This window comes from Denticeps clupeoides, chromosome 20 (assembly GCF_900700375.1).
Source record: "Denticeps clupeoides chromosome 20, fDenClu1.1, whole genome shotgun sequence".
NCBI classification, from domain to species: Eukaryota; Metazoa; Chordata; class Actinopteri; order Clupeiformes; family Denticipitidae; genus Denticeps; species Denticeps clupeoides.
Window position 1 is genome coordinate 12880148 of NC_041726.1, and position 27000 is coordinate 12907147.

At 40.6% G+C, this 27000-nt stretch overlaps 2 protein-coding genes across 2 annotated transcripts; both read left to right on the forward strand.

The window, feature by feature from the left end:
- The first annotated feature begins 202 nt into the window (after positions 1–202).
- Positions 203–10080, forward strand: LOC114769868 (neuronal pentraxin-1). Its single transcript, XM_028963171.1, has 6 exons — positions 203–247; positions 2286–3489; positions 4248–4740; positions 4828–5078; positions 8427–8606; positions 9178–10080. Exons 2-6 carry the CDS (start codon positions 2665–2667, stop codon positions 9385–9387), a joined length of 1959 nt encoding a protein of 652 aa, XP_028819004.1. The 5' UTR covers positions 203–247; positions 2286–2664; the 3' UTR covers positions 9388–10080.
- A 5355-nt stretch (positions 10081–15435) lies between these two features.
- On the forward strand, positions 15436–26561 carry slc2a3a (solute carrier family 2 member 3a). The gene is made up of 11 exons (XM_028963170.1): positions 15436–15641; positions 15750–15798; positions 17233–17331; positions 17442–17602; positions 19203–19443; positions 20036–20198; positions 21176–21363; positions 21705–21809; positions 22108–22206; positions 22292–22495; positions 22600–26561. Exons 2-11 carry the CDS (start codon positions 15784–15786, stop codon positions 23911–23913), a joined length of 2589 nt encoding a protein of 862 aa, XP_028819003.1. The 5' UTR covers positions 15436–15641; positions 15750–15783; the 3' UTR covers positions 23914–26561.
- The last annotated feature ends 439 nt before the right edge of the window (positions 26562–27000 follow it).

A 27000-nucleotide genomic window follows, 5' to 3' on the forward strand; every position in this document is an offset into this window, starting at 1 on the left:
TGTGATTCACAAGTGTGCAAATGTAAGAGCACAACACAAAATATATGAGAATATGAGTGCAACAGAGAGGAGGGGCATAAAAACGTGATGACAATGGAGTGGAAGATGAAGAGAGGATGTGTGAGACAGGGAGGGAGGGAGGGAGGGAGGGAGGAAGGAAGATAAAATTATCTCCCCAAGCAAATCCCTCTCAATCTAATCAGTGTTTGAGATGAACTAGCTTGCAAACGGCATCTCTTGAATTCAGGTAAGGACGTTTTTTTCTCACATGAAAATCGCCAATGCTCAAATGTCATATTTAATTTCACATTGTGGAAAAGTTTGCTAATTTGTTGTGGGAGTAAGAATGTATTGCATTGGTGTTTTCACTGCACACACAGTCCTCAGAGTTAGATGCCATGCTGTGTGTACTGTCAAACTATATTTACTGTGCTTCGTCTGGCTTGCTCGGCTATAATGAGTATTCTGTTATCTGTACTGTATCATTAGATTTATCTTATAAGAAATCCATGAATGCAGAAATACATAGCCGGAATTACACAGTGACTTTCAGGGCAGCTCTGATTTCTGGTGTGCATCAGGCTTTCCCTAAACATATGTGTACATAGTGTGTGGCATTGCAGTCAATAACGTTGCAAAAAAATGTTATCCTCGTTTATTACTGGGCTATGCAATTAATACCACAGTGACATTTAATATTTTTTACATTTGTGTAACCCCCCAAAAATTCACCCAGTAACACGTGCCTAAGTGCAACACGGACATTTGGACAGGGCTATGTCGAAGTCATGCCTATAATAATTCACACAGATGCAACATGATTGGCAGTCTGAGCTTTTCTACAGTCAGAATCGTCTTCAGAGACGCTACATTCACTTCCACTTTTCAACTACCTTGTCTAAGGCAGGCCACAATTACCGAGGCCTGCTAACACATGTGACAGTGGCACTGCTCAAGGGTTCTAAAGACACTGTACTAAACAATCTTCCCATTTAGAGACTAATCCCCAGATCCAATTAGACTATCAACCTTGAGATACAGAAAGACTCTTCCTGGTCCAAACAGTAGGATGCTGGAAAAGAACATTTAGAAATAATTTTCATTCATTAATGTTGGTCCAATTACACTAGCATTAGAACAATATAAAATTATAGTAATAATAATACATTTCCTCTTACAGTTGTTCTATTCCGTGGTCTTTTAAATCTAAGATGTTTGTGCATCTCTACATTTGCCTTAGTTTTGAAACTCAGTCATGATTTGCTCGGGTTCTAGACAATTTCCATAGTGTGACAAAGTAGTTGCTGCAGTAATATGTAATATGTATGGGTTAATTTATCATAATGAGGTGGTCAGAAAAAATGTTATGGGAAAATAAAAATGAACATAAACGTAGCCCCCCCCCAAAAGATCTCATAGGTCATTAGAGGTCATTAACATTCTTTACAGAGGACATGAGTTTCATGTAGCCTTTAGTGGAGGATGTCCACTGGTGTTTCAGGAAAAGAGAAATTTACATATTTACATTTGTGTGCTGCAGAATCCAATGCTGTTATCAAACCTGAATGACCTTCTCAAAATGATGACTCAGTCTATCAAAAATAACATAAGATGCATGTTATTTTGTTTTAATAGTAAGTTCATATTTCATAAAAGAGATATTTTTCATCACAATGGGCTTCCATACATTCTGAACTGGTGATGAGGCGAACGTGTACAGTAAACAGAACAGCCATAGGCTTACAATTCGATGACCCAGGAAATCATCCATGACTCAAACCTTGTTTGTGATCCAAGCCAAGTGATCTCACTTGTAAACTCATTGTGAACCATAGAGCATCAAACTGCATTCATATCAGTGTGCATCCAGGTTTAGTTGTATTTCAATTATACTTACATCTGCACCAACCCACTTCAGGAAAGAGACATTAGCACCATCAGCACCATGTTAGGGCACAAAGGCATCCCCCATAAGCTAAATGTTTAGCTTTTACATCATATTCTACTATCCTCATTGTGCCTAATTATTATTATGCCTAATTGTTGGCTGAGTTGCTGTTGAAAACCATCATTCATCATTTGCATGTATGATGCAATCTAATCTGATTACAATGACCAATTGCTTAACAAACTTTTTTATGTAATTAATCATAGAATGCTGCTGGCTCTCACACTCCACAATACCACCACACCACCTATTTCTCTGTGTAGGTAGAATGTATTGCCTTGCAGCCAAATGCTTCTCTGTCATCTTTTCTGACCTTTCTTGCTTGTGATCTCCCCAGGAGAACTTACATCTGGCCTCACGGATAGGCAGAAGCCAGAAATAAAAGGATTACTTTGGCTGCCAAATACAGGAGATCCAGTTTGCCAAGGGATTAATTCATGACCCCAGATTTGAGGAGCGGAAAACAAATGGCACTGAATCAGTCTGTGGACCAGGATGTTTAGACATTGTTTGCTTAATGTAAAGGTTTCATGGTTAAATCCAAGGACTTTGAAATACTAACGTTGGAATTACATCCTTCAGGATCCAAAAGGAATGTTCTGAAGGCCAGCAGGATTTTTGTGGGTTGTTCAAACCATGTTCTGTTTCATCAACCGATTGTTGGTTTATGACATTGTCTCATCCTAACCAGCATAAATACAACAACCAGACAAAGAATGAGACAGAAGCTGACAATGGCCAAGGGAGTTTCTCCATCTGTTTTGCCTCTAGCATTCCCTACCCCAGAACACATGCGCTGGGGAGGGATCCTGCAAGGATTTTGCCCTCCATTCTTTCCCCTCCTTCCCCTTTTCCTTTATGTCCTCCTCTCTTCAGCTGCTGCTAGCAGTTTGCCAGGTGTGGAGTATGATTATGGTACACACCCCAAGTTTGTTTGTACACCCATTCCAGCAGATGCAGACCCTAGCTGCTTTACGCCTGGTGATGGACTTGGAAATCATGGAAATGGACACAACGATGGACATAGCAATGGGCACAACAATGGACATAGCAATGGGCACAACAATGGACACAGCAATGGGCACAACAATGGACACAGCAATGGGCACAACAATGGACATAGCAATGGCCATAGCAACAGCCACAACACTGGCCATCACGGGCCACCCATTGTCCGTGGCTTGTCAGATGAGGCCAAGACCACTATTCTGCACCTCCGTGAGAGTTTAGTCCGGCAAAAAGAGACTATTTTAGACCAGCGAGAGACAATCAGGGAGCTGACAGCCAAGCTCACTCTGTGTGAGAGTTTTGGAAGAGGTGCCGGTGGCCACCATGAAGAGGAATACCACGGATCAGGGCACCATGGTTCCTATCACTCTTCTTCACACCATTATGACAACGACCCACACTACCCTCTTAACAGCCACCGGTCTGACCCTCACAAAGGGAAAGGGCCATACCTGGGCAAATATGGAGGCTTCTCCCCTGAACAAACGGGCAAGACTCTGCAAGCACTGAAAGAAAGACTGGAGAATTTGCAGGTATGTGAGACTGCAATAAAAGATGTTCATAAATTGTTTCTTTTTAAGGAAATATAATCCCAAATGACTTGTATCCCACTTGTATCATACTACCATCTATACATCATATACATGATCCCCCACACCTAATGATCTTTCATATTTAATGATATATAGTAATTTATAGTCAGCAATAGAAATTGTCAGTAGTCAGTATTTTAACATTGTGATGGGGATATTTAATATGCATGATTGGCTCAAATGTATCTGTGCATTTGGACTGTTTAGGGACTGGGCAATTGGGGGCATCACTTATAGGAGGAAGTGTATGGTGCAGAATGTTGCTAGTCACTGTCACGGACAATTAGCATGATCTGCACTGACAGGTCATTAATCGGTGTGTGCTCTGGTGCCAAGCTAAGCCGGATTTGTTCTGAGAGTCTGAGGAAGCAGGTTGGCTAGGGAAAGGAGGGACAGGCTTAAAATGTCACTCTGCTCACCTGCAGACTGGCTGCAGTTGTCACAGAGGAAAAAGCATGGAACACAAAGTTCAAATAATACCAGTTTTGTTAGGAGAGGCGATTCGAGTGTGTGACTACAGGTTGTTGAATTTCACGGCAATTTCAGAAGCAATTTTCTTTCAGTGAGACTGTTAGAATATATAAAAGACTGTTATATTTATATAACACATATGGGGCTTAGGAGACAGCTGCTGCTGCAGATATATTTATGTTAAAATATTATGCTATTCTTCTCCTTTCTCTCCCTCACTCTTTCAGTCAAGGAATTCCTCCAGTACATACTCTAGCTCTTTAAGAGACCTCTTGCAGCGTAAAATCAATTTGCTGGAAGAGCAATTGCACCATCATTATGATGGACACCATGATAATGGCCACCATGACAACCACCACTCTGATCACCATGGGGATGATCATGATGACCACCATGAAGACCATCATGACAACCATCATGACTCGCATGACAACCATGATGACCACCACTATGACCGCCATTACGGTAATCGTCACAACCGCCAAAGTAACCATCACAGCGACCATCATGACAGCCACGATGAACACCATAACAATAATCACGATGACCATCATGAAAATCATGACAACGAGCACCCTGATGAGGGACATCACAGTAAAGAAGATCATGGCCACCGCCCTCGGGCGTCTGCCAGCAAACAAGGGCCCAGGGGAACTCCACACGGTGGACATGCAAAGCTAGATACCATTTTAAGTCACCTGCACAGGAACACAAGTCCAGGTATTGTGAGCATTTTTGGCAGAATTGTTTTACTGCTACATGTTGAACCAATTTAATAACTGCCACTCTCTTCTGTTCTGCACAAAGGTGTTCGTAAAAAGCCCAAGAGCCCCGATGCCTTCCAGATTGGGTTCTCTATGCGCTCCAACTACATGTATGGGCGCATAAAACGCACCCTCCTCAATGAAATCTTTTCCCTGACTGTCTGCCTGTGGCTGAAGGGTAGCTCAGGGCAAGGGCTAGGGACACCCTTCTCCTATTCTGTGCCTGGACAGGCCAATGAGCTTGTTCTCATTGAGTGGGGAAACAACCCAATGGAGCTACTGGTTAATGACAAGGTGAGGTTGGAAATTTGGCAGTGTTAATTACATTTACATTTACAGCATTTATCAGACGCCCTTATCCAGAGAGACTTACAGTCAGTAGTTACAGGGACAGTCCCCCCCTGGAGGCACTCAGGGTTAAGTGTCTTGCTCAGGGACACAATGGTAGTAAGTGGGACTTGAACCTGGGTCTTCTGGTTCATAGGCAAGTGTGTTACCCACTAGGCTACTACCACCCCAATGAATATACCACTGGGGTAACAACATCATCAGTGGATACCTTATCCATTGAGTTTGAAAAGGGGGTCACAGAGGCTACGCTAATTTTTTACTAACACTCTAAAATGTAACAGAGAAGTGCTTTGTGGGGGAGGCTATTCACCATCATCTTTGCCAAAACATTTTCTTCTGAAATATTAATTTCAGTCTAGAGATTCTTAATGGTATTAAGGTGACAACTTTAAACCACTAAAAAACATTTATATCTATTATATTCGCATAAGTAGTGCAATTGATTTAGTTAGGTCAGAAAAAAATGCTGTAAACTAAGCATTCAAAAATCTAAATGAATATCAACAATTATTAACTTTTACAAAATGCATGGTGAGCAAGCAAAAGGAAATTTTAAATCAAATCATTATTTGGGGTTACTACCCTTTGTCTTCAGACCAGCAACATTTTTAATATGTACACTAAGAAAAGTTAAAACATTTTCATTTACTGGAAGAGAAACAGATTTGCTAGGTAAGGTTGTGGAAGTTTCATTGCACATGTCTTACACTATGGCAAGTCTCAACCACAGTTATAATAGTTTTGGATTTTTCATTAGTTTTTATTTCGTTTAGATTTTTTTTTCAAATTCAGTTAGTTTTAATTAGTTTTTAGAGGCAGATTTACTAGTTTTTATTAGTTTTGATATTTTGAAATTGCTTAGTTTTAGTTTAGTTTTTATTAGTTACAGTGTTAGTTTTTTTTTTTTTGTAAATTAGGATATTTGTCAGGTGCATGAATCAAAATCACCAGAATAGCCTTATCCATCTTAGCTCCGATAAGGTTATTGACTCTTGCAGCTCCGGGTGTTGTGAATTTTGGTTCGAGTGAAGTGGTGAACTTTTTGAAGGTAATCGAGTCACACAGTCGTGTAGACATTCCAGTCTTAATAAACATATTTACCAATGCTTCTTCTCATTTGTGGTGTTCCTGCGTATTTACTAGCCAGCAGCTACTTGGTCCATTATGGATGCTGTAGTATCACGTTCCTTTCCCATGTTACCTGGCCTGGCTACCGCTTCTCTTTCTGGGGAGGGCGGGCGAGAGGCTAGCTTGTTCAGGTACTCTTGGTTCGCCTTTTTGTGTGAGCTTTTCAAATGGACTTTCAGATTCGTGGGGTTTTTCCCCTTGAGAAGTATTCCACATATTGTATCACCTGCTTCTACAACAAGGCACTTACTTTTATTTTTGCCACTGTCATAATCAAAGAAATCCCAAATAGGACTTTCTTCCGCTTTCTTCCGACTTTCGCTGCAGCCATCACGCTAGCCGGCGGCGTCACGGGCAAACTATGGACACGTGACGTCACAGACCACGTGTTACCATAATGGTCAAAAACCTGGCTTAAAACTGGCAGCGTGAAGTAAATAGATTTTAATTCAACCCAAAAGGCTTATTACAAAGACGAAAACGAAGGACGTTTTTGCTATAATATTAGTTCGTTTAAGTTCGTTTTGTAAACACACAAAACAGTTTCAGTTAGTTTTCGTTTTTTTTTTAACTCTTTATTTCAGTTAACGAAAATGCTTTTTCAATTCTAGTTTTAGTTTTATCGTTCGTTTTCGTTAACTATAATAACCTTGGTCTCAACACAGCAGCAAGACACTAGGTAGTTACACTGCTTCAGCAAGGACTTCCCCAGACAAAGATTTCAAAGCAGACTGGGGTTTCAAGGTATTCTGTTCAGTCTCTTTTGATGAAGCTCAAGGAAAATGGCAATGTTGAGGATTGTAGACACAGAGGTCTACATTTATTTTATGACATTTAGCAGGTGTCCTAATGTAAAGCGCCTTAAACTAAGTAGTTACTGGGACAGTTCCAGTTATCCTCCTCAATGGTAAAAAATGAGGTTTGACCCTGTGATTTTGTGGTCTTCTGGTTCATAGTCCAGTGTGTTTACACTAGGCTACTACTACCCTTGATCTGGCCCACTTCTTAGAACAGGAGATATGTGATTAGTTCTCAAATATGTTTGAGAATGAACAACCTACCAGCAGAGTTCTTTCAAAAATTGTGTGCAAGCATACCTGGGTGGAATAATGCTGTTTTGAAGGCAAAGGGTTTTCACACCACATATTGATTTGATTTAGATTTCTTTTCTGATTCTTTACTGCATTTTTGTTAATTGACGATTCACAATTTTGACATTAAAGAAGTCTGTGTATTGTGTTGCAGAGATATTACCAAATTTTGCATTCTAACTATCTAGCAGTGGCTTACATTGTCTTTAATGCAACTGTGTAATTCAAAGTCAGCTACTGTAAGTCTTTAGACTTGTCTGAGAAGTAGAGCTATCCTGATATTCTATGAATCATGATATTATCATCCTTTCCAGTTACGTAGTAAGTAGGTGGCATAAAAATGTTAGTCTCAGTCAACAAATGGAACAGCAATGGAAGTACAATGATGGCTCCCGCTCTTGTTCATGCTTTATCATTGTTTCTTCCCTGTCATCATATTCCTATTAAACAGCATACCTTTTCATTTAAAAAATGACTGATACAATCATAACATTTCCAGCTTCTCTGGTTCCCTCTTTCCCAGAGCGGAGTTTTCTGTTGTGCTCCTGATTACTCGCTTGTGTGTGTCTGTGATTGTTATGCATATGGTGAATAAACCTGGCAACCTGCACAGATTGGGTACAGACAGTATGTACTGTCCCATTCACTGACTAGTAGTGACTAATAACTCAAGGTGTTCAACATCATTGTCAAGAAGTTTGATTATGAATAGAAGGCCTGCAGTGGTATTATGAGACAGGATGGGCTGCCGATACAGATTTACTGAACTCTAATGTAAGTAAATATCTTTGCAACACCAAACTGATTGACCTGTCCACAATTATTCCATGAAAATTATTGCAAATCGCAACTACAGAGAATTATGGCTCCTTAACCATAATTTAGACATGGTGCAAGCTAATTATCATCTATCTAGTAATTTTGTACTATTTTGTACAGTAATTACAGAATGAAGATATTTTTGTCTGGTTACCATGGTATTCATGCAAATCAGAAATTTACACAGTACAAGCACAGTACAAGAAAGGTAGAGTGGAAATTGTTCCCTGATGATGACTTTCTTTCTCAATAGGCTGTGACGCTACCCATCTCAGTGTCAGATAGCAAGTGGCACCACTTGTGCATTACATGGGCCACTCGTGATGGTGTGTGGGAAGCCTACCAGGATGGGGTGAAAAGAGGCTCTGGGGAAAATTTGTCAGCCTGGCACCCTCTAAAGCCTGGAGGAGTCTTCATACTGGGACAGGAACAGGTAACATTTCAAATCTAATTTCAGGATCTCTACCTGTATATGGATCTAATATATTAGAATACTAAAATCTTTTAGAAATAGTTGCTTTACAGATGTTTTTGTATGATCATTCAAAATTCTGGGTCATGGAACTGCATTCACATTTATGCCGAGATTGCCTTGTAGCTCAAATATATGTCTTGGTGAAGCATGGTGAAGTATGGTGAATATTTCTGGCTAAAAATATATGCAGAATCATAAAATGTATGCATAAAATATATGCAGAATCAAATGTAACTCTTATTATTAAAACTGTAAAAGTCAGACATAAATGTGGTTTTTATTTGGAGTCTGGATTTTTCTAGGGCTCAGCTCTATAAGCTTTCAGGTCACTTCCTGTTGTGACACTTGTGATCAGGTTATCCCCATATGCAAATGGAGGATGACCAATGAAAAGTAAATCGTGTGTCTGATAGGTCATTTGCTCTGAAACGCAATTCCAATTAAATCTGTTTTGTGTAATACGTAAATAATTTAGCATCATATAGTGATTTGTGCTGAAACTGTAACACAACTTCTGTTCTCAACACAGGACACACTCGGAGGACGTTTTGATGCCACCCAGTCCTTTGTGGGTGAGATTTCTGATCTGCAGTTCTGGTCACGTGTTCTTACTCCCCATGAGATTCACAACCAGGCAACCTGTACTTCTCACCTTACTGGGGATGTCATCACGTGGACTGAGTCAGTGGTGGAGCTGCATGGCGGAGTCACTAAGTACCCCTTTGACCCTTGCCATTGAAAGTGATGCCAACCAGTGAATTCTGAATGCCAGAATCCAAAATGTAACTTTCCTTACTCTAGCTTTGCACTGTTGAAATATGCCGGTGTTGAATGGCCATGTAACTGCTGCTCTTTCTTCTGATATCCCCAAATCCGGTAATAGGATTTCTATGTGGCCCTATAGTAACTTTAAGGACATTAGCCATGCACCTTATTAGTTAATGGAAATAATGGAAAACTGCACTGTGGCAGAACTGCCAAACAGCTCTCTGTCTGGGGGTTGTGTCTTCATATACGGGCATCATCTGAAAGAGAGCTGAGAACGTTTCTGATTTCATCTGAGCATTAAACTTTTTTTTTTTTTGCAAAAAAGACTATGAAATAAAAAAATACACTATTAAAAGTACATTGTCTGGGGACACATCAAGGACTATAACCAAAAGCGTTGACACCCTCACAGTTTTTAGAGGCCTCTTTTTCTACACACAAGTATCCGCTGTACTTTTATAAGATTTAGAAGTGTTGATAGATGCAATCCAAGGTGCTCTTCAAGTCTGCTCTGGGTATACTAGTTTATGTTACTACTTTTTGTAATTGTATGTTTTGCATATTTTTGTACATATATCTGTCTATATTCTGTACATATTCTGTATATAATGTTTATTATACAAATACAAAGTAAAACAAATATTAATAAAATGATTAAATCATAGGATATGTTGTTATGGATAGTGACTATTACAGCTAGCCATTTGGGACCATGGACGGGCTGAAGTCTGTACACGCACAGGTCAACCAGCTCTTAGAGCATGTGAACACTGACATCGCCATGGCAACACGTCTAAAGGCGATTACACAGACAAACAGAGCCCGATGATTTAAACTCACCTTCTTAGTATCTTTTCTGTTTCCTCTTTCACACACACACACACGCACACACACACACAAACAGCTGTGTGTATGGCTGAATATTGTAAACATAAATTCACATAACTAACAATAAAAACTGTTAAGCAAAGAAACTAAAAAAACATTTGATGCTTAGTATGTTCTATGTATGCTTATTTTGTGAAATATTTTATGCACTATGATAGTATTGTAAATGATGTTATAAGACACCTAATAATTAATAACAAATGATTTAATGTGCACATATTTATGTAATACAATTTTAGAATGTATTTTATATATTTACCATATTTATATTATACTTTCTTGATCTTTAACTGCCATGTCCTTGTGTGGTGCTGTGGTGCACATGCTATTGCAATTGATAAATGTGACAGTGGATATGTGTCAGATTACATCGTTGCTCTAATGCTGTTTACCTTCCTCTTTAATGAATCATTTCATTATTTCAAATTAACAAAAGGGTTCACTGTTGCCATGGTGATCCACCATATTGTATTCTGTATGCAAGACAGGGAGCATCAAGCTCTGGACAACTATTTTGCATATTTACATATAACTAAATATATGTTTTATTAAATTGCAGGTTATGCAGGTTTTGGGAGTTATTGCATATTATAATGCAATATTATAATGCATTTTGGATTTTGGTACTGTAATTACTAATGTGTAGGACAGATTTCAATATGGTTTTATTTGTCATATGTACCACTGGTCTTTAATTGCTCACGCCTTGGTCTTTGTTTCTGTATCTAAAAAATGAGCACGTACTTAGTAATTTTCTTTATGGTTCTTACAGTAAATGATCAATATGAAATGAACTAGTCCATATGCATTTTTGGTCATGGGCCCCCCTCCTTGTGTGAAAGCCAAAAAATGTAAGCCATTTTCAGACTATAAATATTCACTGTCATTTTATATAAATTAAATAAAACTATATGTATATGTATATATAAATAAATGTTTATTTTGAATTACTTAAATTATTTCATTTAATTACATTTAAATTGCATTAATGACATCAAATTAATTCATGACATTAAATGAATTAAATAATACCATTCATTATGCCAAATGAATGCTATTATCTTTTTTGCCACCAGATGGTGCAAAGAACTGTTCAGTTTTGACAGACTTAGTACTTTTATATTATTATACTTCCTAAACAACAAATTTTGTGGTCTAAAGCGTTTAAATATGTTTAATGAATGAGAAAAATAGTAATTAGAAGTATGATTTATATAATTACTTGTTACAATGCTTGATTTTTCACTTGATTTACATTTTTAGTGAAAGACAATTACAGAAGTTCTTGTTATACTTACCCACTGCAATATCAGAGAATGGTTTGACTCCACAGACACAAGATAGCATTATCATATGTTACGGGCAAATGTTAAGGGGTGAAGATGTTCCCGCGTCTACGACTTTGCCATGTCAGTCTGGCGTCAAAGTCTCTTTAGAGCATCAGAATGGAGTTGCACCAAAATGAAAACACTTACGCACCCACCATCGATTATGATTTATTCCTAAACCCACCGCACAAAGACACTATTCTACTGAGAACCTGGTGTTACAAAGAGAGTGGGATTCCTTCCTTTTCATTCTGTTTCCTCTCAAAGTCCACAGACTTTGATTCATTTGGTTCATTTTGGACAAGCATTATGTAGGAGCATCGAGGAGCAGCGGTGCAGATTTCATTGATGCTCAAAGCACCGCTAGTCACACAAGAACACAAATTCATAGAGCTTAGGGGGAAATGCGATGCTCTTAGTCAGTCCTACAACGGCACAGTACCTCTCCCAGTGAGCCCGACTGCCAGTCAACATGTTCGGAGATGCTTTGAACGTTGTTGGAGGGCCCTCTTGTGTTTTCAGTGGGTAGCACTAGACATGCATGAGGACCTTGCTCTGGTCTTCTCCACAGTTTAGGAGCGCAGCCCCTGCCCTACTGGGTGGGAAGCTTTTTGGGTGAAATGTTACCTCTTCAGCATGGAAAGGAAGGACTGGGTGTCCAGCCATTACTATTTCCTGTCCCAGGCAGCTCACCGAGGGGCGACAACACTCTAGAGCCCCTCTGAAAAAAATGTTAATACGACATTTTCATCCCAAGGGAAAATTATTGTGACCAGCAGGCTGATTAAAAAATTGTGAGAACGCATAAACGGTATTTTCACATGAATATTTGCAACACGGAAACGTAAAACACTCATTAGTCACTGAGAAACCTGTAATGTATGATAAGTATTATACCACTACATAGTGGGATTGAATCAAACCATAAATAACTGAAATAGTTTAGTAGAAGTTTGTTACAGCTTGGACTGAATGAGGATTCCATCACAACTTTTTTATTCTTTATATTCTCTTCCAGATATTACTGTCTTAAAGAGTGCAGTTTTTACAATATGAAAGTTACAAGTTGATCTAAATATTCTCTAAAGAGGAAGGTCTTGAGCTGCCGTTTGAAAATACTCAGTGACTGAGCTGTTCTGACCTCGAGGGGAAGTTCATTCCACCACCGATGGGCCAAGACGGAGAAGAGTCTAGATGAGCGTCTTCCTTTTACCTTCAGAGATGGAGGGACCAGGCGAGCAGTACTGGAGGCTCGGAGTATACGAGGTGCAGTGCGAGGTGTAATAAGGGCTGTGAGGTAGGATGGGGCTACTCCATGTTTGGCTTTGTAGGCCAGCATCAGTATTTTGAATCTGATGCGAGGGAACGTAGCAGAGGGGCGGTGTGGGAGAATTTGGAACATGGATTGGCCTGAAGAACAACAAACCCAAAGGGTAGATTGCAGTGGGCAAATTCAACTCCACTAGATGCAGAATTAAAGAACTTTAAAGTAGTCAAAATTCTCTATTACTATCTATAAGGGACATAAAGAGGGGAGAAAATTGGTGTTTAAATAAAGGGACCTTATTTAAAAGACATGTGGGGAAAGACAGAATTTGTCATTATGTTATAAGCCTTACACCGCTTCATAATTGTTGACTCTGCAGGATTTGTGAGCAGGAGCCACGTGATGATGGCAAAACAGACCTCTGTGTCCGCTTAATCCCAAGTGAGTGGTCCATGGACGTATGGAATCCAATTGAATGTATGAATGTTCTAAAGAAGATGTGTCAGAAGTGCCAGGGGGTGTTTTCAGGGGAGAAAAGATCCCTATAGACCAGTTTTAGTCCTCAAATATAAGAAATCGTTGAATCATAAATCAATTCGATTGACCTCTTAAAACCATATTATATTTGTTTCATGTAGCAAGTACTTTTGCTAAAAGGTTTAATGTTCTTTGGGTCAGAATTCAGAGTTTTTGGGATCACTATCTGCAACGTAATAACACATTATTATAATTACTGATTAGCCTGTTGTCATTCTGTCATTACAACAGAATGAGAAGCAGATTCCCAGGAGGATATAAAAATGGCACCTCATCCATGCCCAGATGTCTCGACACAGGGGATGTGGACAAATTTTCATTAATTCAGATGACATCTGGCTTCAGGCCTTGTTAGTTTCATTCTTTTTCCATAAGAACCCCAATTAAAAATACATTATTTACCATATACTCCATCATACATTTGCAGTTCACATATTGAAATGTTTCATAGTGCAGGCCTCTGGTTAGCTTGCATGCTATTTATGATTTTCATTAGAATTTCAAATCTAATGTAAAAAAGGATAATCAAGCCATCTCAATGGCACAGAAGAAAGGTTACAAAAAGCAGATTCAGAATATTCAAATTATATGTTGGCCAGTCCACAGCCCAATGATGAAAGCAATTGTGACTACAGTAAATGCTGCAGAACATATATTTCCAGATTGGCTAGAATAATGATTCTGCACAATTTTACAGTATTTCATAGATGCCTTTATCCAGAGCGACTTACAATCAGTAGTTACAGGGACAGTCCCCCCCTGGAGACGCTCAGGGTTAAGTGTCTTGCTCAGGGACAGTGGGGTTTGAACCTGGGACTTTGTGGTCTTCTGGTTTGTAGGCGAGTCTCTTACCCACTACTACCTCCCTCAAATCAGTAAATTGCATAAAAGAATCTAAATTCTGCGTTATTTTGTCATGATTACAAAATATGATTGCATCTTTGACTAAGTCGAGGGTAATTCCAAGAAGTGGGCACCCAGTCAAAATGACAGAGAAGAAACAACCCTTAAAGTGAAGTGATTGTCACATGTGATACACAGCAGCACAGCTCACGGTGCACACCGTTCAGCTATTTTAGTTCAGCTGGCAATGGTTTAGCTGATTAAAGAAGGAACAAATTGGGCAAAAATCTAGTGCACGAGCAAATGTGGGTTTGACTATACTAGATTCAAACTGTCATGAACATTTTTTATTCTTTTTGTAATATTTCCATTCAAACACATATCACGGAAAAACGGTAATTCACTGTAAATGGTGACCATCCACCTCTGGCCCTGAATCGAATTCCGCTTCTGCTGGTTGTTCTGATATGTAAGCCTCTGCTGCTCCAACAAAGCTGCTGCTTTTCAGCTCGAAGTTACGAGAAGCCAATGAAGGGGCGTGGCTATAGCACCTTCGGTGGACACGCCCACAGCGTTAAAAAAACTCATTATTCTAACACACACACACACACAGTACAGGCCATACGTTTGGACACACTTTCTCATTCAATGTGTTTTCTTTATTTTCATGACCATTTACGTTGGTAGATTCTCACTGAAGGCATCAAATCTATGAATGAACATGTGGAGTTATGTACTTATTAATATGTACATAATACTTATTATGTGTGTGTGTGCTCGTCTACACAAGCTGTTTTATGTTGAAAAACAAGCTATACTCACAATACAATGTAAAAAATTACATTAAAATGATTAAGTTACATTAATATATTCATAAACTAAAACGCACGGTGTCATCTTCATCGTAAATTACATTATAAATGACATCAATTGCCGTTGCAATGCATTATAATTCTTACATAGTCGTATATGCTTGCCGTTATATTTTAATAAGCATGAATTAATTAGAAGCATTATAGCTCATATGCATAATTGTAGTTATGTGCGCTGGTACCCGGCCGCGTTGCATCAGCTGCATCCAAGGTCGCCGTCGCGAGGCATGCTGGGTAGGATCCGCCGGGTCGCACCCAGCCCCCCCACCCCCACCCCGCCGTGACGTCACGGGACGTGATGCGAGCGCAGCTCACGAGTGATCGCAGCATCTCGACGGCCATAGGTGGGCGTGGACGCGTCAAAAAAAGGCAACGTGCGGACAGCCGCGTAAGCCCTGCGTGCGTGACGCCAGTGGGTGCCAGTGGGTCGGTCACGATCCGCAGATCTGCTTTGCGCGTCCTCTACGCGTCACGAGTGGTCGGAATCCAGGTTCGTAGCTGATGGAGACGAGGTGGCCGGACGAGGGCAGGTCACCTGTTGTGCCAAACTGATCGCGATCTCTTTTTTTTGTTGGTTTCTTGTTGTTGCACTTTACAGGCGCGGACGTCGGTCGCTTCCGCCGGGAGGAAAGATGGAAGGAGAGAAAGTGAGTTGCCTCCTGCTTCAAATGTCATTTCTTTCTCGCGTTTTCTCCCTCTTCTTCCTCCTCCTCCTCCTCCTCCTCTCCGCTGTTGGCGCGTTGGTGACTCAGCCTGGGCGTCTTCCCAGCGTTTACACCGACTCTACCCTCAGCTCAGCTGCACGTCACACGTTCGGGTCTGTCCCTGGCTTGTGTGTGTTGCGTTTGTATGTGCAGATGATTGATCTGTGACTGGAGGACAAAATGCCACCGCGGGGACGTATGGCCGCTCCTCTGACAGGGACGCAGGAACTTGCAGCGAAGTGTCGTGGTCGGGTTTAGCCAGCTGTCATTCTCAGGCCGTCGTCATGGCAATGCAGGAGGGACAGGAGGAGGCAAGATTAGGTGGAACGGGGAGGAGGAAGATCCCGCCACTACGCGCACGCTTAGATAACCCACTGGCATGATCGTGACCCACTTCGCGTTTTAACTCTTTAACGGCGCGTGGTGGCCCTGCGACTCAGCGGGGCGTGTGCAATCTGAGTCCTCGTGACCGGAGTGATGGAGGGAGTAGTGGTGGTCGGAGGGCTCTGGCTTTATATCATTCGTGTGGCCCGTGGGTTGACGGCGTTCCCTCACGTCAAACGAATTGTGAGCGATTGATTTTAATGCGTCTTCATTAAATGGGCGGTTTGACAGACGATAAAAGGGGCACGCCAGGCCTTGACCGGCCATTACTGCGGCCAGTAAAGATGAATTATTAAAGTGGAAAGCTTCCTGACTTCAGGGCAGGTCAGATGCCCTCAGATATTTACAATCCACCGACTCGCCAAAAAAACGGAACTGGAAGGCTCGCTTAATTACCGAACGTAGATGCTAATTTACTGAGTGACAGCGCCTTCAGGAGAATTTGCTGTTGAGGGGTGCCTTCCACTGAATGGACTTACGTGATTACATGGAACTAATGTGTGCGGTGAAGGTTTGGACACGGCGGGTGATTCGAGGGATCGCACGTATGTTGTGCCGGACATTGATTCCCCATCGATTGTGACCCCCCCCCCGGCGAGCCAGTGGTGCAGTACAGCGGACAGATGTGACGCAGCGTTGAGGGTGATGTATTGCAAGGTCCCGTCTGCTTATGGAGAAGGTGGCCCAGAGGACGCAGAGGTGGGGTGTCAGAAGTTTGGCCTGTATCAGTGTCACGCAGCCCGGCGGCTTTCTGCACATTCAGCATCGGAGCCGGGATTCAGCAGAAAAGGACCTTGATGGATTTTTGGCTGGAACTAGGTCACCGTGGGGACACAAAATCATAAATAATAACACGTCTTCAGACATGTTAGAACTAATTATTAATAATTCATTTCTGCCTTGATATTTTTTCTTCTTCCTATAATCGCATTTCAGTTCTAATGTGCAGCGTGCAATCTACGGATCCTCAGTACGTCTGCTTGCGTCCAACAGAAGCAGGTGACCTGCTACCTCCTGTTCTCGCTGTCCACGGCCGTGATTGGCTCGCTTCAGTTCGGCTACAACACCGGAGTCATCAATGCGCCGGAACAGGTGTGAGCCTGCTCGCCCGCTCACCTCAAGCCCGTACAATCCGCTCCGTAGATTTCCAAAAATGTCACTTCTTCCTGAATTTAAAAGTTTTTTTTTTTTCTTACTTTCAGAAACTCAAGGATTTCTTCAACAACACGTGGATGGGCCGCTACAACGAGTCCATTACGCCCGGAGTCTCCACCATCATGTGGAGCTTTTCTGTGGCCATCTTCAGTGTGGGCGGAATGGTGGGTTCCTTTAGCGTTGGTGTTGTGGCAAACTACTTTGGTAGGTACGTACTTGTTTCCTGTCATTCCGGAATAAAAACAATATCAATTTATTACATTTTTAAATAGATATTTTTCTTAAATGCTCCTCTGCGTTCCTATGTGAGTAGTGCAAAAGGCCGATGTGACTTTGTCACATACTATGAAGATAGTTTAGATTTAAAAATCCACGAATAAATAATAACGCAGCATTCAATTCAATGATTCAGCAACAAATGTAATAAGATTCACAAATATCATTTATGACTTACAAATAAATGTAGCACCATTCACAAAGGCATTTCTCGACGCAAAAAAAGAAATTTACACGATGCACAAACGTCAGTGCGGTTGGATTTATTCACACACCGATAAACCTGCGTTGACAAAACCCTTAGATTTATTTCTGCATTTTTGAAACTTCCCTGACGCCGCTCGATTCACAAATGTGTTTTTTTCAAAATGTAGCCAATCAAACGTCTCCGGAGTTTAGAGCCAATCACTTTACTTTACTTGGCAGACGCTTTTATCAAGAGGAAGACGCCAGCAATTCTCATTCGGTTTCTATAGATTTTGAGTTTACAAAACTAAGAGGCAAAGGCTTAACTTGTCAGGAAAAGAACATGCTCGGAAGAGTGCTAGACGGAAAAAAAAAAACGTATTTTGTGCAGTGTGTGTGCATGTGCGTGTGTTAGTGTTGGACTAGTGTTGGAAATACTTTTTGAACAAGTGGGTTTTCAACTGCTTCTTAAAGGTGGTAGTAGTCTCGGCTAGTCGAATGGAGCTGGGCAAGTTGTTCCAACAAAGGAGAACAGAGTCAATTGGGACCGGAGACCCCGTGAAGAGGGGATTTTTAGTGTGATGTTTGAGATTTGGATTTATTGTCGTGGTCTCTTGGAAGGAATTTCATAAAATGAATCGAGAGAAAAGTCATACATATAACGCAAATCCTCCAGTGTTTTGCTGTGGCAGAAACATTTAAATGTAAGTTTCACCGCTCACTCATGCCAACGCAGACAGCCTGGTGTCTGGACAAACCCTGGGTACGAGAACCCGATCGGAAATTCTCTGAACAGGTTAGCGGCAAAATCCTCACGACTCTGTGGAAAGCGAAGTTCAAGTTCTACTGTCCGCTACGAGTGTCCAGCGCCAGACTGTTTTATATCGCGTTTATTTGCGGGTGACCAGGTTAAAATGTGACACGACACGAGTTAACACGGGCGTGTCACCAACAGACCATAACCAGCAGGTAAACGTGCAGCAGGAATCGCCCACATCACCAGGCTTGCTGGATTTCTTTTCGACTAGAAAACAATCGCTGCATTTATAACATGTTTTTTTTTTTATTTGAGATGGTGTGATTTATTTGTAATTTATAAATTGGATTGTTATTTGTTGAAAATGTATTGAATATTTGTTGCTGAATCAAAAAATGTGATTGGTATGATATTTATTTGTGAATTTTAAAACTAAACTAGCAGAACTTACTGCTGCTGTCATCTTTAAACTCATAGAGCTGCAAAGGATGAGGGATTTTAAACTCACTTATCTGATTATTCAATGTCACAAAGTCAAAAGTTTTCACAAAATGAATTCTCTTTTGTAAACCTGTTGGGTTTTCTACAGGCGAAAGTCCATGCTCCTGGTGAACATCCTGGCATTAATTGGTGGCGGACTGATGGGACTCTGCACTCTCTGCGCCTCCTTTGAGATGGTCATTGCTGGCCGTCTGGTCATTGGGCTCTTCTGCGGCCTCTTCACAGGCCTGACCCCGATGTACATAGGCGAGGTGTCCCCCACCCCTCTACGTGGGGCCTTTGGGACTCTGCACCAGCTCGGAGTGGTGATTGGCATCCTGATCGCCCAGGTACAGTACAGGAACTGCGAGGAGCAACACCAATTCCATCCATACAAAATTTCAGGAGCTCAGTGCCAGTAAATGTCACCAGTGGATGCTCAGATGGGACCATGTAGAAGCAGCTAACAACCCAAACCCAGAGTCTTTGTATCATCATTAGCCTTTAGTATCTAAGATCATAAGTTCTGTTGTGCTAAAAATATGCTATAAAAAGTAAAAAAATTGCTATTTGCCTACTGTCAGGGTCACTGAAGTATTGTAGGTCTATTTTTTGCCTCAATGATAAAAATTATTGCATTTGTAGCATGCTAACTGTTCCTTAATTTCCCAGAAAACTGTGTGTTGCTAGCATTTTCTTATCAAAATTAACCCACACATGGCGTTTGGCCAGTCCTAGAGACACTGAAGCATCTAACAGCACAGCAGTGGTGGCCTAGGGGGTATGGAAGCAGACCCATAATCGGAAGGTTGTGGGTTTGAATCCTGAACCAGAAGTGCCAATGAGGAAAGATCCGTCCCCACACACTGCTCCCTGGGCTGCCCAATTGACAGAACCGTGATCATTTCTTGAATAATCGAGTAAATCAATCCTTTGATGCAGGTTTTTGGTCTGGAGGTCTTGCTGGGTTCTGAAAAGCTGTGGCCCATCTTGCTGGCACTGACTATCCTGCCCGCAGTGCTGCAGTGTATTCTGCTGCCCTTCTGCCCTGAGAGCCCACGATACCTTCTCATCAACCTTAACCAGGAGGAACAGGCCCGTAATGGTGACCAATCTGCTCATTGATTGATGACTTTTTCTATCATGTATTGTTTTTTTTGAAGCATAATGACATTGGTGATTGTTACGAACTACCCCATGGTCTATGGTCAGCGGGGAACAAGGGTGGTGAAGATGTGAGTTGTAGGTGTTGACGAGAGCCACAGTGTACAAATTAACACTACTAGTCCTACAAAACCCCTACTCTAACTGTTAGTACGAAACTGGCTGACTACCTGACTCTAAAACGTACAGGGGTTGGCGCCCGCCCGCTACTCCTAATGTGTCTAAACAGAGACTTACCTATAGGTGATATGTAGGTGGGATTGTGGGAGCTGCTTATCAGCCTACATGCACCGGGACATTCTAAAGGTGCACTAACAGGGATTACTAATAACAATATTAATAATCATAACAGTAACAATGAGAACACTATTAGGGAAAATGTGAATAATAATATGATTATTTATACACACGCAGTACTACACCAATCTCTGACAACCACACAAAAAATCAGGATTTAGACAAATACAAGTCGATTCACTACACACAGTCAACACTCCGAGTTTCAGAGGCCTAATAAACATGAAGCTCCACCCTGCGGAGAAACCAATGTGGTTCTGTGCAATTGGTTAAATGCAGAGGACACATTTCGTTGTGTCACCGTGTGCTGCGCTGCAGTGTTTTCACAAGAGACTTTCTATTGCATTGGAAATATCACAGCAGGTTGTAGCATCTGCTCTAAACTACAGTCATGCAGAATTATGCTAGTGAAGTTCCCAAGGACAGGGCACAGTGACATTCAGTGTTTTCCTCTAAAAATCCGATTCAGTGCTGAAGGGGTAAATTGGTGCATGCAGATATGTTAAGACTTGAGTAAAATGCATAGTTGCCTGGTCATATTTTGAGTAACTATTCCTCTTGGCGCAATCTATGGTTCATTTTGTTTCTTGCTGTCTGTCCTCCTGCCATTTTGGGTTCTAGCTCTTATCCGTCTGCGTGGCTATGAAGACGTTAGCAAAGACATGAGGGAGATGATGGAGGAGAGTGCTAAGATGGCCATGGAGAAGAAGGTGACCATCCCAGAGCTCTTCCGCACTGCTGCTTACCGCCAGCCGTTGCTCATTGCCGTTGTGCTTCAGCTGTCTCAGCAGCTCTCGGGCATAAATGCGGTGAGTGGACTACATTTCCCAGGCTGCATCAGCAATCGTGGAAAATTTGCCATTATGGCTTTTCCACAGAGATTATGAATGCAAATCCAAATGTCCATAATCACATTATCAGCAATTTAAATAAGGTTATTATGATATTGGTTGAATGCAATTTTGTTCTGCGTTTGCAATGTTTTTCATGCACATGAAGTCAATGAAGTAAAATATGTGAATATATGGCATTTAAATAAGGCCCACATAATGATTAAAAGTCTAATGTTTTCTACATTTGTTAACATGATATTTTTATATTTTTTATATTTTAATATTTAATATTTAAAAATGTTTTTTTTGTTTTGCAGGTATTCTACTACTCTACAGGAATCTTTACATCGGCTGGTGTGACACAGCCCATATTTGCCACCATTGGAGCTGGAGCTGTCAACACAGTATTTACTGTAGTGTCTGTAAGTTTTCTGAGTTATTTCATCTTAATAGTACATATTTTGCAGTATTTGCATTTAGGGGGCAGTGGAGGCCTGGTGGTTAAGGAAGCGGCCTCGTAAGATGTGTAGTAGAAGGGGCCGGTTCGACTCCCGAACAGCCAAGGTGCTACTGAGGTGCCACTTGGCAAAGCACCGTCCCCACACACAATGTATCACAATGACAATCACTTCACTTATTGTTCTGAATATCTTTGCAGAAACATTTGCAAGCTACATTTGAATGTATGCTTAAATAATGTATGTTTTGTTCAACTGTTAGCTCTTTCTTGTGGAAAGGGCTGGACGAAGGACACTGCACCTCATTGGATTGGGTGGAATGGCAGTCAGCGCTCTTCTCTTAACTGTCGCACTCTTATTGGTGGGTTTTTGACTGGTTTTCTCTCCACTGTTCCCATTATCGTTCTCTTCAGCTCAAAAAGTAATCGTCATGTTTCCCTCAACAGAAACACATTCAATCCTTGAGCTTTATGAGCATCGGAGCTGTTTTTGCTTTTGTGGCTATGTTTGAGATGGGTCCTGGTCCAATCCCGTGGTTTATTGTGGCGGAGCTCTTCTCTCAGGGGCCTCGGCCTGCAGCAATGGCAGTTGCTGGCTTCTGCAACTGGACAGCGAACTTCTTGGTCGGAATAAGTTTTCCAAAATTAGAGGTACATTTTTCATGCAGTTGCTAAATTTTTCCACAGAATAAGATGAATACCCTATATTTTTGTTTAAAACAACACTCTTTCTTTGGTGTCCATGCACTTTGCAGGAATGGTGTGGACCATATGTCTTCATCATCTTTACTCTCTTCCTCATTCTCTTCTTCATCTTCACTTACCTCTGTGTGCCTGAGACCAAGGGACGCACCTTTGAGGAGATTGCCCGAGGGTTCAGCAGGGCTCCTCCTCCAACTGACCCCTCCGGTGAAGCCCCAGCCCCTGGGGAGGCATCCACATTGGCTGCTTCTCCAGTCAAGGAGAAAGTCCCACTGATGACAGCAAACACAACAGAAAAAACGGCTAATTCCCATATGGAGCCAGCTACAGAAGCATCCGGAGAGGACAAGTCCACCTCTGCAACTCCACTGCTGGCGACCTCCAATTCTGTTGAAAAGCCATTGGCTGAAGTCAAGGGCCCAACCTCCAAGCCCACAGCAGAAGCCTCAGCTCTGACATCAAAACAGTCGGCTGTTGTTTCAACGACCAATGCTAAACCACCATCAACGGTAAGTCCGGACGTGAAGTCACCAGTAGAAGCTCCAAAGTCATCACTTGGCACTTCGGCACCAGTAGCTAAGCCAGCATCTGATGGGAAGGCCCCTGCTCCACAGCCATTTTCTGAGACAAAAAAACCTGCACCTCAACCAGCAGCTGAGACAAAAAAACCTGCACCTCAACCAGCGCCTGAGGCAAAGAAAACTGCTCCAAAACCTGTTGATGCCAAAAGTCCCGCTCCACCACCAGTAGTTGAAGCTAAAAGTCCTGCTCCAGCACTAGGAGTTGAAGCTAAAAGTCCTGCTCCACCAACAGTAGTTGAAGCTAAAAGTCCTGCTCCACCAACAGTAGTTGAAGATAAAAGTCCTGCTCCACCATCAGTGGTTGTAGCTAAAAGTCCTGCTCCACCACCAGCAGTTGAAGCTAAAAGTCCTGCTCCACCAACAGTTGTTGTCGCTAAAAGTCCTGCTCCACCACCAGCAGTTGAAGCTAAAACTCCTGCTCCACCAACAGTTGTTGTCGCTAAAAGTCCTGCTCCACCACCAGCAGTTGAAGCTAAAACTCCTGCTCCACCACCAGTAGTTGAAGCTAAAAGTCCTGCTCCACCAGTAGTTGACGCTAAAAGTCCTGCTCCACCAACAGTTGTAGCTAAAGGTCCTGCTCCACCACCAGTAGTTGACGCTAAAAGTCCAGCTCCACCACCAGCAGTTGTAGCTAAAAGTCCTGCTCCACCACCAGTAGTTGACGCTAAAAGTCCTGCTCCACCACCAGCAAAAAATGCCACTTCACAACTATCAACCGATGTAAAAAGTCCACAGCCAGCAGTCGAAACAGCCATAGCAGATAATCCAAGTTCTATCAGGAGCTAAACCATTCAAATGTTGAAGAAATGTGATTAGCCCACATTTGGGTTGGGAATGTTCTACTTGGGAATCTCCAGAGTGATGGGGTGTCCATCTATATTTGTGAAGGGATAATACGCTTTATGTAGCTGAGGGTATGGTGCAATAGTATTGTTTCTTTCTGTCTTTGTTCCTGTTCATTTTAAAGTGTGTATTAATTTATTTATTCGAAGCCCTGCCATTTATAATCTTGTGTCATCTTCGTAAAGGTAAAAAGGGAAGTATTGCTGTTGTAATGTTATAGTGTTCATTTTAAGATCCCATGTCCTGAATAATGTCAGAAAATGCCAACGTGAATGTCTTGAAGTGCAGCCTGCTATCTGTGGTGACCGATTTGATTCACAATCATGGCTTCAGTCAAACATTTTATTGAAGGAAGAGGGATGACTGTACACATTTATGAAATTTAAAGAATGTAGCAACCTTAGTGTATGCAGCAAAGCTAATGATCATGGCTTGCAAGTAGAGCTACATGACCAACGTTCATATTCCAAAGCACACAAAAAGGACATGATGGAATAATACAGTAAATGTCTAATTGAATTCCTTGCAAATTTAGAATCTGTTGTGGCGCTTTTACATATAACACAAAATATATTAGCATAGAGTTAATTTGGCAGTACGGAATGCTGGTTTTATATTATCTGAAGCAGGGTTTGGGAAAAGAAAGCCGGTGACATTTATAAACGGAAGCTTGTAAGCTTTTTAAATGTTTTTAAAGGTGGTTGCACTGAATCAGATGATTATACTGTGTGGTTTCCTCTTGCAATTTTGAATTGAAGTCTGTGATGATGTGTGGCTCAGGCTGAAACCAAATCACCCTTTGTGACACTTTTGTGGAGTCAAGGTTTGATGTTGAAAAGAAGCTTTATTCAAAAAAATCTGTTATACTTTTGTACTGTAATAGTCTATAAATGTTACATCTATTTATTTTTTTGTTCATCGCTATATATAAATATATTTCTATGAAGTATTTATTAGTAAGCACCTTGTATCATTGAGATTCACAGCTTTATCTGCCTGATTGTATGGTGAATATATGTAATGTGTTGCACAGAGGGAAATATATATATATATATATTGCTGTCAGAGTAGTGCAGTATTATTTTTTGTTATTTAACATGTATCTCCTTGTCACCTTCTTTGAGACTATGACACTGTACTGAATGAAAACAGCAGAAATCTCTGTTATGCACATGCTGTAAACTAACATTTCCTTTCAGTACAGTTAGGAGGGTATTTTTTGTACATAGACAGATTTCTACAATTTATATGTTCAACTCGGTTCTTGGTTGTGTCAAATGTATCTATTAGATAAATTATTATTAGATATTTATTCTTTGTGTGTGTGTGTGTGTGTGTGTGTGTGTCAGAACATGAATAAGGAAAGGGGAACGAACATAATTATTTTTTTGGGTGGGTCAGAGGAAATGTTTCCTTTCCTAATTGTAATTCACTGGATTATTTTGTGAATAAATGAAAATGGACCAAAAGATTTTTTTTATTATTTTAATTTAAAATATTAATATACCCATTGTGTAAATCCATTAATGCATTTGTTATGATGGAACTATCAATCAATTGCTTTTAATTATTATGTGAAAGAATACTATAATGGCTTTTTGGAAATGTAAATAAAGTCAAACTTATCCTTATAACTGGATAGAACAAATAACCTTTCAAAATAGCTTTAGCTTAATTTTATGAAGATGGACACACTTTATTTGTAGTTTTATTAGGTAATTTAATTTAATCTAATAGCTATATTAAATTAAATGCTTAAAAAAATCTATTAAACAACTTAATTCATAAGCTTCTAATGGGTCTTGGTTATGTTTCAGTATTTTTTTTACAATGGTTATAAAAATGAAACATGCATCATGTGTGACCAAATGAGTAATTCTACTCTTTTTTGGTACACTTGATAGGCCATTATTTAATGGGTTTGATGTAACAACATATATAGAAGGCTTGTACCTCATTTATCAACACGTGAGCCTGCATAAATGGGCATAGAAAATAAAGCTTACAGATGGAATAGACTGTTTCCTGTCACCTTACATACCTCAAAAGATTTTTACATTTAAAAAAGTTTAAATTCTGACAATTTGTGTCTGAATGTATGTTTTCTCTCTTTTGGAGCGTCATAAATGTCATCATAAATAAATGGTCTGTAACTGTGATAGCTGGAATTCAACATATTCACTAAATCTGCTAGTTTTGTGGTACTTCACGCTTTATGGCCCATGTAGTGTAAATAAACCAATTTAAATGCATTCTGGTAAGAATTTAGATACAAAACTGCTAACATTTTTCAGTCAGTTATCAGTTCACCAGTAACAGAATCTTCAGAGAAAAAAAACCCAGTGCAGTAGTTGCAATTAAAGATTATTTTCACTTTCTCAAACAACAGTATGAATTCTGACAAATAACAAAATTTTTACTGTTAGTTATTGTTCCTGTGCAACCCACTGGATATTGTTAATTATCCAATGCATTCTTGTTCATAAATTGTGGACACATTGTTCCACAAAAACCATAACTTGTCACAACTGTCATGTGTCCTTAAAGTGTTTTATTTGTAATATGTCTTTATATCGGTAACTTGTGTTTAAACTGGCTAATAAATTTATCATAGTGCATAAGATCTGTCCGTTATTATCTGGCTGATTTTTTTTCGTGAATCCATACTATTTCAGAACTGAGTATTCCATTATTTCATGGTGCAACTGCATTACGGTAGATTAGCATGTACAGGTTGTCTCGATGTACTCTTTTGTATGTTAGTACCTGCCTAAACTGGGAACTTTATCTACAAGTGGTGTAGCAAACTTCTCAAGGCTCATGGCACATTTTCTTGCCATGTTCCTGCATATTCTGAATTGAATGCTTTTGCATGTGTCTTTTCACTGGTAGGAGTAACTTTCCTTAAACGTGAGGTGTGGTGTTGTACATCGGAAGCAAAAATACAATTTGCTTTCTTGTGCTCACAGCATTACTGTCCAGGATTTATAGCTCAATGGAGAGACAAATACTAAATCTATGACCATTTGA

What these genes read in the sequence shown, in the direction of transcription:
- LOC114769868 (XM_028963171.1), top strand. Translation starts at nt 2,665, where the DNA reads ATGAGACAGAAGCTGACAATGGCCAAGGGAGTTTCTCCATCTGTTTTG. An exon ending in GCACAGGAACACAAGTCCAG is followed by an intron (nt 4,741 to 4,827) that starts GTATTGTGAGCA and finishes TTCTGCACAAAG; the next exon opens with GTGTTCGTAAAAAGCCCAAG. An exon ending in TCATACTGGGACAGGAACAG is followed by an intron (nt 8,607 to 9,177) that starts GTAACATTTCAA and finishes TTCTCAACACAG; the next exon opens with GACACACTCGGAGGACGTTT.
- slc2a3a (XM_028963170.1), top strand. An exon ending in GTGGCAAACTACTTTGGTAG is followed by an intron (nt 17,603 to 19,202) that starts GTACGTACTTGT and finishes GGTTTTCTACAG; the next exon opens with GCGAAAGTCCATGCTCCTGG. An exon ending in GGAGGAACAGGCCCGTAATG is followed by an intron (nt 20,199 to 21,175) that starts GTGACCAATCTG and finishes TTTGGGTTCTAG; the next exon opens with CTCTTATCCGTCTGCGTGGC.